The sequence below is a fragment of the Rhamphochromis longiceps genome, linkage group LG12 (genome assembly GCF_057381845.1).
Source record: "Rhamphochromis longiceps isolate RC_006_pf linkage group LG12, R_longiceps_female_GT1.1, whole genome shotgun sequence".
Lineage (NCBI taxonomy): Eukaryota > Metazoa > Chordata > Actinopteri > Cichliformes > Cichlidae > Rhamphochromis > Rhamphochromis longiceps.
The window spans coordinates 5,813,271-5,825,705 of record NC_140568.1 but is presented as its reverse complement, the minus strand read 5'-3'; the positions used below and the strand labels follow the sequence as shown (position 1 = coordinate 5,825,705).

General features: G+C 42.3%; 1 protein-coding gene across 1 annotated transcript; it reads right to left on the bottom strand.

Moving 5' to 3' along the window:
• Nucleotides 1–2,451: 2,451 nt before the first annotated feature.
• On the bottom strand, nucleotides 2,452–10,893 carry LOC146656679 (uncharacterized). Its single transcript, XM_085425767.1, has 4 exons — nucleotides 10,388–10,893; nucleotides 9,911–10,078; nucleotides 9,494–9,589; nucleotides 2,452–2,682 (listed from the first exon to the last, which is right to left on the bottom strand). Exons 1-4 carry the CDS (start codon nucleotides 10,706–10,708, stop codon nucleotides 2,452–2,454), a joined length of 816 nt encoding a protein of 271 aa, XP_085281893.1. The 5' UTR covers nucleotides 10,709–10,893.
• Nucleotides 10,894–12,435: the final 1,542 nt, after the last annotated feature.

The following is a 12,435-nucleotide window of genomic DNA, read 5'->3' as shown; positions in this document are numbered from 1 at the left end:
TATTCTTTCTAAGCCTGTCGATGAAACCAGGGAGATTTGTGTCTCTATCCATCATAATGTTCTGGGGAATTGTCATGCTGTTGAACCCGTCAAGCATGTAAAAACTGCTGTTCGCCCTCAACTAAACAGTTCTGTGAGAGCAAACAACGTGTGTGTCATCCCAGAGACTTTTAAGTCCAGGTCAGGCAACTCAGGAGCTGTTAATTCAGAAGGTGCATTTCCTACTCCCATGTCCATGTTTAAGAAGGACTGTTCCTCCTTTGCTCCTTTTGGATCAACAGTAGCTAATACAAAAATTGTAACAGCATCTCTGAAAATCAAATGACTGTTTTTTCTAGTGTTGAGTCAGATGGTTGTGAGCTAAAAGCTGATACGAAGGGTCCTGAGGTTTCTGTTTCTCTTAAAAATGAACTGTGTGTTTCCCAGCCATCAGCTCAGTTGGCTGCCCAGCAACCTTCAGCCCAGTTCGCCGCCCGGCCTATAGCTCAGTCGTCAACTCCACCACCGTTTTCACCTCAACTTCAGTCGCCCCCTGTTCAGTTGCCGCTAGCTCAGTCCCCTGTTCAGTTGCTATTAGTTCAGTCTACCACTCCACCACCTATGACTCCTACACCACAATCTTCCCCGCTACCTGTAGCTCAGTCTCCAGTGTCCCCGCTACCTGTAGCTCAATCATCTGCTCCACCACCAGTTTCATTCTCACCACAACCGTCACTTCAGCCTTTAGCAGGCCAGTCTCCTGCTGAGTCGCCCTCTTCACTCTCTCGTGCTAAACAAAGAGATGCACTCATTAAGACTGTCTTGTTCCCTCAAAAGCTGGCTTATTTAGAGACTGCAACTCTCCCCAGGGCCTCCCCAGAGGCTGAGCATCAACCCTCAGCTTACTCTGGAACCCTGGAGACCAAGAAGCTAGCACAACCCGTGCTACCTGAGAACTCTGAGCCCTCTCAGCAATCATTTTCAGCTGAGAGCCCGGGAGAGTTCACTCAGTCACCTCCGCCCTCTGTTGGGAGTTTCTGTGAACTCTTTCAGCCAGCAGAGGACTGCACCCTGCTGTCGGTGCCTGAGCCAAACCTATGTGCTGCTCAGCTCCGGTCAGCGTCAACCTTGCCAGAAGTCCCCGCACCTGCTGGCTCTGTGTTGTCCCTGCCAGAGGCCCGCTCACCTGCTTGTTCCGTTCTGTACCTGTCAGCGGTCTTCGTGCGTGCTGGCCCTGCTGGAGGGTCAGAGGGGCCCGTTCAGCAGCCTACCTCCACTGGAGGCTCCGAATGGCCCGTTCAGCAGCCTGCTTCTGCTGGAGGGTCCGAGGAGCCTGTCCAGCCATCACCGTCGCCTGCAGTGCCACCAACTGCTCCATCCCCTACGGTTTCCTCAGCGTCTCCTGCAGTGCTTCCGGCACCTGCTACAACTCCGCTGCCAGCAGTATCACCACCTGCTCGATCGCCGGCGGCTTTCACACTGTCACCTGCAGCGTCACCATCCACAGCTGCCACGCTGCCGTCTGGTCCCCCCTCTTCACCACTGTCCGATCCAGGTCGGCCTGAACCACTTCGCCCTTGCCGGCCACTTTCCAGGCCTCAAGCTGGACGTCATCGGCCTCTGAACGAGATTGTCGCCGCCACTGCCCTCCGCGCAGGCAGCCTCCGGACCTTCTCTGTCGCCGCCGTTGCCCTCCGCACGGTCGGCCTCCAGACCTGCTCTGTCGCCGCCACTGCCTTCTGCGTGGTTGGCCTCCTTATTTGCTTCGCCCGTGTCGCCACCGCTGCTGTCCGCATGGCCGGCCACCTGAACAGTGTACACGCCGCTGCTGCTTTCGCGCAGTCGGCCCGGAACTGGGGTTTGGGGTTTTTTTTGTGCTGTCGACCTCTGGATCGACCCCCTGAACTTTTCATGGACTCATGTTAGACCCAGTTTTGTTTTGAACTGTTTTCGTGTATGTTTGGAATCCTGCTTCTTGTCTTTTGTTTTGCTTCTGTCCCTCCATCCTGGACCCCTCCGCTCGCCCATGTCTGGTGATCTTGTTTTCGTCATTCTGTGTTTTTGTTTTGGGCTGTTGGGAGCCAGCCCTTACGGGAGGGGGGGTACTGTCACAGTTCTGGGTCATTTTGACCCAGCATTTTCAGTTTCTTATATTCCTTTGTATTATGGTTTGTATTCTGATGTTTTTGTTATGCTTTGTTGTTTATTAGTATAATTCTATGTTCCAGTTTATTCGGGTTTAAGGTTTTGTTCTTAGTTTTTGTGTCTTGTGCCCTCATATTTAGTGTAGGTTTAGTTCTGTGTCAAGTGAATTGTTTCCTGTTTTATGTTGTAGGGTTATGTCTTATGTGAGTGTTGCTAGCTTCGCTCCCCCCGTCCCGTTAGGTCTCATTCCTCCCAGCTATGTTCCCCTCCTGTCTCTAATTCCTTGATGACGAAAACTGCATTATTCCTCCTGTATCCAAGGTTCCACTAATAGACAGACTCTCCTTTCCAGCACCCTGGTATACACTTTCCCAGGGAGGCTAAGGAGTTGCAAAGGCGTGTCAGCCAGGACAGTCCTACAGCTTGCAGAGCCTTTAGAAACGCGGGGCGCACCTCATCCACATCAGGGACTCTGCAACCTAGGAGTTGATGAACTGCCTTGGTGACTTCACCCCCAGAGATTGAGGTTTCATCGCCCTCATCCCCAGACTTTGCTTCCTCCTCAGAAGACGTGTCAGTGGGATTAAGGAGGTCCTTGAAGTTTTCTTTCCACAACCCAACAATTTTCTCAATCGAAGTCAGCAGCTCTCCACCAGCACTATACACAGTACAGGTAGAGCACCGCTTTCGCACCCTGAGTCACCTGACGGTTTGCCATAATATCTTCGAGGCAGTGTGAAAGTCTTTTTCCATGGCCTCTCCGAACTCCTCCCACATTCAAATCAATTCAATTTTATTTATATGGCGCCAAATCACAAAAGTCGCCTCAAGGCGCTTCATAGATACAGAGAAAAACCCAACAATCATATGACCCCCCCAATAAGCAAGCACTTTGGCGACAGTGAGAAGGAAAATCTCCCTTTTAACAGGAAGAAACCTCCGGCACAACCAGGCTCAGGGAGGGGCGGGGCCATCTGCTGCGACCGGTTGGGGTGAGAGAAGGAAGACAGGATAAAAGACATGCTGTGGAAGAGAGACAGAGGTTAATAACAGATATGATTCAATGCAGAGACGTCTGTTAATACATAGTGAGTGAGAAAGGTAACTGGAAAGGAAACACTCAATGCATCATGGGAATCACTGGCAGCCTACGTCTATTGCAGCATAACTAAGGGAGGATTCAGGGTCACCTGGTCCAGCCCTAACTACAGTGGGCAAAAAAGTATTTAGTCAGCCAGCGATTGTGCAAGTTCCCCCACTTAAAATGATGACAGAGGTCAGTAATTTACACCAGAGGTACACTTCAACTGTGAGAGACAGAATGTGAAAAAAAATCCATGAATTCACATGGTAGGATTTGTAAAGAATTTATCCATAAATTAGGGTGGAAAATAAGTATTTGGTCACCTCAAACAAGGAAACTCTCTGGCTCTCACAGACCTGTAACGTCTTCTGTAAGAAGCTTTTCCGTCCCCCACTCGTTACCTGTATGAATGGCACCTGTTTGAACTCATCATCTGTATAAAAGACACCTGTCCACAACCTCAAACAGTCAGACTCCAAACTCCACCATGGCCAAGACCAAAGAGCTTTCGAAGGACACCAGGAAAAGTATTGTAGACCTGCACCAGACTGGGAAGAGTGAATCTACAATAGGCAAGCAGCTTGGTGTGAATAAATCAACTGTGGGAGCAATCATCAGAAAATGGAAGACATACAAGACCACTGATAATCTCCCTCGATCTGGGGCTCCACGCAAGATCTCATCCTGTGGGGTCAAAATGATCATGAGAACGGTGAGCAAAGATCCCAGAACCACATGGGGGGACCTGGTGAATGACCTGCAGAGAGCTGGGACCAAAGTAACAAAGGTCACCATCAGTAACACACTACAACGGCAGGGAATCAAATCCCGCAGTGCCAGACGTGTTCCGCTGCTGAAGCCAGTGCATGTCCAGGCCCGTCTGAAGTTTGCCAGAGAGCACATGGATGATACAGCAGAGGATTGGGAGAATGTCATGTGGTCAGATGAAACCAAAGTAGAACTTTTTGGTATAAACTCAACTCGTGGTGTTTGGAGGACGAAGAATACTGAGTGGCATCCCAAGAACACCATACCTACTGTGAAGCATGGGGGTGGAAACATCATGCTATGGGGCTGTTTTTCTGCCAAGGGGACAGGACGACTGATCCGTGTTAAGGACAGAATGAACGGGGCCATGTATCGTGAGATTTTGAGCCAAAACCTCCTTCCATCAGTGAGAACTTTGAAGATGAAACGAGGCTGGGTCTTCCAACATGACAATGATCCAAAACACACCGCCCGGGCAACAAAGGAGTGGCTCCGTAAGAAGCATTTGAAAGTCCTGGAGTGGCCTAGCCAGTCTCCAGACCTCAACCCCATAGAAAATCTGTGGCGGGAGTTGAAAGTCCGTGTTGCTCGGCGACAGCCCCAAAACATCACTGCTCTCGAGAAGATCTGCATGGAGGAATGGGCCAAAATACCAGCTACTGTGTGTGCAAACCTGGTAAAGACCTATAGTAAACGTTTGACCTCTGTTATTGCCAACAAAGGTTATGTTACAAAGTATTGAGTTGTATTTTTGTTATTGACCAAATACTTATTTTCCACCCTAATTTACGAATAAATTCTTTACAAATCCTACCATGTGAATTCATGGATTTTTTTTTTTTTCACATTCTGTCTCTCACAGTTGAAGTGTACCTCTGGTGCAAATTACTGACCTCTGTCATCATTTTACGTGGGGGGAACTTGCACAATCGGTGGCTGACTAAATACTTTTTTGCCCCACTGTATATGCTTTAGGCTTAAAACTTTCCTTTTTGCTAATCTTGAAAGTAGAGATAGTGTCTGTCTCCCGAATCCAAACTGGAAGCTGGTTCAACAGAAGAGGGGCCTGAAATTCAGGCCCCTCAAGATCATAATTCACGTCGGAAGTAATCACACCCGGTTACGCCAATCGGAGGTCACTAAAATCAATATTGAATCGGTGTGCAACTTTGCCAAAACAATGTTGGACTCTGTAGTTTTCTCTGGTCCCCTCCGCAATGAGACCAGGAGTGATATGTTTAGCCGCATGTTCTCCTTAAATTGCTGTCTGTCTGAGTGGTGTCCCAGAAACGATGTGGGACAATGTAACCCAGCTGTGAAACTCAGAAATCAGTCTTACTTGTTATCATATATCATCCACCTGGACCTTACACAGTTTCTCTCTGATTTCTCAGACTTTATATCTAATTTAGTTCTCAGCTCAGATAAAATAATTATTGTGGGTGATTTTAACATCCATCTAGATGCTAAAAATGACAGCCTCAACATGGCATTTAATCTGTTATTAGACACAATTGGTTTCTCTCAAAATGTAAAAGAACCCACCCACCATTTTAATCACACTCTAGATCTTGTTTTAACATATGGCATAGAAACTGAACATTTAACAGTGTTTCCTGAAAACCCTCTCCTGTCTGATCATTTCCTGATAACATTTACATTTACAATAATTAATTACACAGCAGTGGAGAGTAGACGTTTATCAAAGTAGATGTCTTTCTGAAAGCGCTGTAACTAAATTTAACAATATAATCCACCCACTGTTATCATCTTCAATGCCCTGTACCAACACAGAGCAGAGCAGCTACCTGAACGCTACCCCAACAGAGGTCGATTATCTTGTTAATAATTTCACCTCCTCACTACGTACGACTCTGGATACTGTAGTTCGTGTGAGAACTAAGGTCTCTAATCAGAAGTACCTGACTCCGTGGTATAATTCTCAAACACGTAGCCTAAAGCAAATGACTCGTAATCTGGAGAGGAAATGGCGTCTCACAAATTTAGAGGATCATCATTTAGCCTGGAGAAATAGTTTGCTGCTTTATAAGAAAGCCCTCCGCAAAGCCAGAACATCTTACTATTCATCACTGATTGAAGAAAATAAGAACAACCCCAGGTTTCTCTTCAGCACTGTAGCCAGGCTGACAAAAAGTCAGAGCTCTTTTGAGCCAACAATCCCTTTAACGTTAACTAGTAATGACTTCAATAACTTCTTCACAAATAAAATTTTTATCATTAGAGAAAAAATTACCAGTAATCATCCCACAGATGTAATATTATCTACAGCTACTCTTAGTACCATTGATGTTAAGTTAGACTCTTTTCCTCTAATTGATCTTTCTGAGTTAACTTCAATAATTACTTCCTCCAAGCCATCAACGTGTCTTTTAGACCCCATTCCTACAAAACTGCTCAAAGAAGTCCTGACATTAATTAATTCTTCGATCTTAAATATGATCAACCTATCTCTAATAATCGGCTATGTACCACAGGCCTTCAAGCTGGCTGTAGTTAAACCTTTACTCAAAAAGCCATCTCTACATCCAGCAGTCTTAGCTAATTATAGGCCAATCTCCAACCTTCCTTTCATATCAAAAATCCTTGAAAGAGTAGTTGTCAAACAGCTAACAGATCATCTGCAGAGGAATGGTTTATTTGAAGAGTTTCAGTCAGGTTTCAGAGCTCAGCACAGCACAGAAACAGCTTTAGTGAAGGTTACAAATGATCTTCTTATGGCCTCTGACAGTGGACTCATCTCTGTGCTTGTCCTGCTAGACCTTAGTGCAGCATTCAATACTGTTTACCATAATATCCTATTAGAGCGATTAGAACATGCTGTAGGTATTACAGGTACTGCACTGCAGTGGTTTGTATCATATCTATCTAATAGACTCAAGTTTGTGCATGTAAATGGAGAGTCCTCTTCACACACTGAGGTTAATTATGGAGTTCCACAGGGTTCAGTGCTAGGACCAATTCTGTTTACATTATACATGCTTTCCTTAGGCAGCATTATTAGACGACATAGCATACATTTACACTGCAATGCAGATGACACCCAGCTCTGTCTCATGAAGCCAGATAACACACACCAATGAGTTAAACTGCAGGAATGTCTTAAAGACATAAAGACCTGGATGGCCGCTAACTTTCTGCTTCTTAATTCAGATAAAACTGAGGTTATTGTACTCAGCCCTGAAAAGCCTAGAAATATGGTATCGAACCAGATTCTTACTCTGGATGGCATTACCTTGGCCTCCAGTAATGCTGTGAGGAACCTTGGAGTCATTTTTGACCAGGACATGTCCTTCAACGCACATATTAAACAAATATGTAAGACTGCGTTCTTCCATTTGCGCAACATCTCTAAAATTAGAAATATCCTGTCTCAGAGTGACGCTGAAAAACTAGTTCATGCATTTATTACTTCCAGGCTGGACGACTGTAATTCATTATTATCCGGATGTCTTAAAAACTCACTGAAAAGCCTTCAGCTAATCCAAAACGCTGCAGCAAGAGTACTGACAGGGACTAGAAAGAGAGAGCAGATTTCTCCTGTTTTGGCTTCCCTTCATTGGCTTCCTGTTAAATCCAGAATTGAATTCAAAATCCTGCTCCTCACATACAAGGTCTTAAATAATCAGGCCCAATCTTATCTTAATGACCTTGTAGTACCATATCACCCTATTAGAGAACTTCGCTCTTGCTCTGCAGGCCTACTTGTTGTTCCTAGAGTATTTAAAAGTAGAATGGGAGGGAGAGCCTTCAGTTTTCAGGCCCCTCTTCTGTGGAACCAGCTTCCAGTTTGGATTCGGGAGACAGACACTATCTCTACTTTCAAGATTAGGCTTAGAACTTTCCTTTTTGCTAAAGCATATAGTTAGGGCTGGACCAGGTGACCCTGAATCCTCCCTTAGTTATGCTGCAATAGACGTAGGCAGCCGGGGGATTCCCATGATGCATTGAGTTTTTCCTTTCCAGTCACCTTTCTCACTCACTATGTATTAACAGACGTCTCTGCATTGAATCATATCTGTTATTAATCTCTGTGTCTCTTCCACAGCATGTCTTTTATCCTGTCTTCCTTCTCTCACCCCAACGGGTCGCAGCAGATGGCCGCCCCTCCCTGAGCCTGGTTCTGCCGGAGGTTTCTTCCTGTTAAAAGGGAGTTTTTCCTTCCCACCTTTGCAAAAGTGCTTGCTCATAGGGGGTCATATGATTGTTGGTTTTTTCTCTGTATCTATGAAGCGCCTTGAGGCGACTTATGTTGTGATTTGGTGCTATATAAATAAAATTGAATTGAATTGAAAACCGAAGACTCTGCCTCCCATTCTACTTTTCAAATACTCTAGGAACAACAAGTAGGCCTGCAGTGTGAGAGCGAAGTGCTCTAATAGGGTGATATGGTACTACAATGTCATCAAGATAAGATGGGGCCTGATTATTTAAGACCTTGTATGTGAGGAGCAGGATTTTGAATTCAATTCTGGATTTAATAGGGAGCCAATGAATGGATACAGGAGAAATCTGCTCTCTATCTAGTCCATGTCAGTACTTTTGCTGCAGCATTTTGGATTAGCTGAAAGCTTTTCAGTGAGTTTTTTGGACATCCTGATAATAATGAATTGCAGTAGTCCAGCCTGGAAGTAATAAATGCATGAACTAGTTTTTCAGCGTCACTCTGAGACAGGATATTTCTAATTTTAGAGATGTTGCGCAAATGGAAGAACGCAGTCTTACATATTTGTTTAATATGTGCGTTGAAGGACATGTCCTGGTCAAAAATGACTCCAAGGTTCCTCACAGTGTTACTGGAGGCCAAGGTAATGCCATCCAAAGTAAGAATCTGGTTAGATACCATATTTCTATACTTTTCAGGGCTGAGTACAATAACCTCACACTGTAAACCCGAATCAGTTGACTGAAATTAAAACATTTGTGGAAACTGATTACCTGAAAAGTTTTAAGTACACAAACTCATCTCTTCTAAGTATGGGAGTACTCAAAATTTGTATTTATTGTTAACTTAAAAAATTTAAATTACATTTTTATTTTATTAATTGAGCTTTACTTAAAAACTATATACTTTAATTTTAATATTTTTGTGTTTTTTGTAGTTTACTATTTTGATCCAACACAATGCAATTATATTACAAACTAAATGAAAATTATATGATTATTAATTAAAAGATATTTATTTTTAAATGTTTGAGTTTAGACTAGTAAAAAAAAATAGAGAAATTCATTTACTTTACATTTTGTTTATTTAACATTTTTTTATGGAAATGTAAAAACTTCACAAATGTTTTTATAAAACCACTAACATGGACATTGGCACCATAAAGTGAGCATTATAAATTCAGTGTAGAACATTTATCGTTTTATAAAATCACAAAGGACAACATCAGTCCTAATTGCATCTTTCTCAAAATACATAAAAATTCTAAATATTTAAAAAAATCCATGGTGTTTTATCTCACTGGCAGAATTTAAGTGATGCAAAAATACACTTACATTACATGTCTTAAAGAATTCTGGGTTCTCCTCCCGCAGGTATACTGGAAGGGCACGAAGCACTGCAGTGCGTTTCAGGTTGATATCAGGCGCCTCCTAAAAAGGGAAAAGAAAAGTTCATTGAACACATAGTTTTCAGGTGTCATTCTTTGGGGAGAATACATGTTTATGAAACTGCATGGCATGTGACTCTACATAATTTTGGAGACATTTCTTTTAAGACACAACATTTCTGTCTCTTATGACAAAGAGTCTGTATCTTACTCATTTGACAAAAATCCTACACAGTATTTTAAAATAACATACCAGATCAGAGCTGTAATCTGTATAGAACACAGATGTTCAAAGCAAGGAAAAATTGAGTTTTTATCAGTGAAACTTTTAATTTGTGTTAATTTTATCATTATCAATATTCACCTGAAGATCATAATGATTCAGGATGGTTTGCAGAGCCTCTGATATCTTGCCAGTCCGTGCAGCCTTCTGTCTGTATAGAGCCATAAGTCGTGGTGTGTGTCTGTCAAGTTCAGCGTAGAACTGTTTCCGCAGGTTGATGTTTGTGACTCGGTGGAACTCCGCACAAATCTAAAATAAAACAGGAACAAAAACATCCAACATGAAGCCAAATTACTGACCAAATTTACATCTTATCATTAAAGAGGAATTGCCCAACTTCTGTCTAACCTTGTTTTATAGATGTCCTATTAAGTATTATTTTTTAAATTGGACCCGAACCACAAGCACAAGTGTATCACAAAGCTGAAATATATTTTTGTTTGTTATCTATTATTTATTTATGTGTTATTTATTTATTATCTGAATCTGAAGAGATCTGCTGAACTTGCACTGTTTCATGTTAAACTGAAGAAAAAAAAAAAATCAAAGCACAAATACCTGAGAGTCAAATCGCAGAGCAGGCCATTTCTCTAAGAAGTTATTTACCATTGGGTTGTCTTGAACAATTTCATGGTGACGAAGTGCAAAGGTAGTCTGCATCAGTTTTTCAATCATTACTTTGTTGGGCTCAGTCTTCTCAACCTCGTTTTTTATCTGGACTCTCATATCCTCCAAACTGACCTGATCTTCTCCTCTTGGAAAGTTTGGGAGGTAGTTCACCTCAGCTCTTCTGGCTCTTTTTATGTTTGAGTGGGGATGCTCTCCTTCAGGGTTGTTAACACTCCTCCTGCCAGCGTTGACAGAGACACCTCCACACATCCAGATCTGGCTAGCTTGGTGCGATAATTTCCCATCTTGAATTTTAAACTGGTCTTCCAACCATAACTTCCATTCCTATTTCCAGGCTCTTTAAGAAATGGATGAGTGGTAACAAGAGCTTCTGCTGCCAAACCGACATCTCCATCACTTGGATAGGCTTTGAATGTGTGCATCGCTGAAGCCATGGTCTCCAAGATGTTGTGCTTTTGGGCTCCAGTCAACTTCAGATGTTTTCCAGACAACTCAAAGGCTCTATTTCGCTCCTCAAGGAGATGTTCAACTTCGTAAGAAAAGGTAGGTACTGGGAAAGTGTCAGGCCAACACTTCAGACGCTGAGCTAAAGGCACATGAGGAAGGATGTCTGTATCAGAACTTGCACAAGAACTGACATCACTTTCAGATCTCACTACTTTTAGTGTGCCCTTCTCCGGCAACTCTTGAATATCCAGTAGGCAGGTAAGTTGCCCATCAAAGTCGGGGTCTTCGTATTGTAAGGTAAACTCAAAGTCCAGCCTTGGGTTGAGCTTCTCACGGAGTATGGTGATTAGTTCTTCCACCGACTCAGGCCGCTTAGTTAGAGAAACCTTCACAACAACATCTGTGGTGAGGTGAACTCTCAGCAGGAACTTTTGGGATACTGCCATCATCCTATGAATAAAACAAGGAATGGAGATGATTTTTAAAAAATGAATCGTCTCATATATAAAAACACTGTACATCATACCATTAACCTTATTGTGGTCAGTGATAATTATATACTCAGCCATCATTACAGCTTTCAAAAATTTCAAAAGTACACTGTACATTTCATGACAAAATAAACACTTAGCATGGCAAAAAACCTTACAATTACTGCTGTTTACTTTGAGTGCAGTCTTGAATTCTATGGCCGATCATCCAACAGTCCAAAACATAGGTAAGAATTTCAGATGTTACAAAGTCACAGGCCATCATTCCATTTAGTCATGGTAAACAGTAGCCCTCTTTCAGTTTTAAGTTTTTACCATATAATCAACATTGTCTCACCATGTATAAATTCTGTTAAGTTGGAAAAAAAAGAAGCACAGAATACATATGAATTTACACTGCAGTTATTTTACAAAACCAACCCAAACTCCGGGATAAATCTTTGCAAAGACACATCGTTATGCGATAGTACATACTACATCAGGGAGATACTTGTAATATTACACAGAACTTCTACTTACAAACTACTTCTTTTACAGGCTGCTGCTAAATGGTATTTTCTTTATTTTCCCTCACACACAGCTTCTGCATTGTGAAACTGCAATGATAATGAAAGGTATCTTGTGTTTTTCATCTGAAGTTTATATATCCAATTAGAACTTAGTAATTAAGTTTGGATTTACTTTGATTTCATAAACAAGTAAAAAAAAAACAAAAAACACTAGTACATTTTTTACATTTATCTGATAAAACAGTCTATTACACATGTATATCACAAAAATGAATATATGTACAACATATGCAAATTACATAATGCAAATACATTTCCAGTGTAGAAGTATAAAACGTTTTGGTGTCAAAACTAGTTTTCCTTCCACATAGTATGCAGAAAGGGGCAAGTTGTCATTAAACTCAGACATACAGTGGATAGCTATACAATTTGGGTAGAGTTCATATGACCTTACATGTTCAATGTAGTTTGACTTGTGATCTTTTCAAAGAAATGCAACATCATTGTTAACAAGGAGAATTTTTTCGAT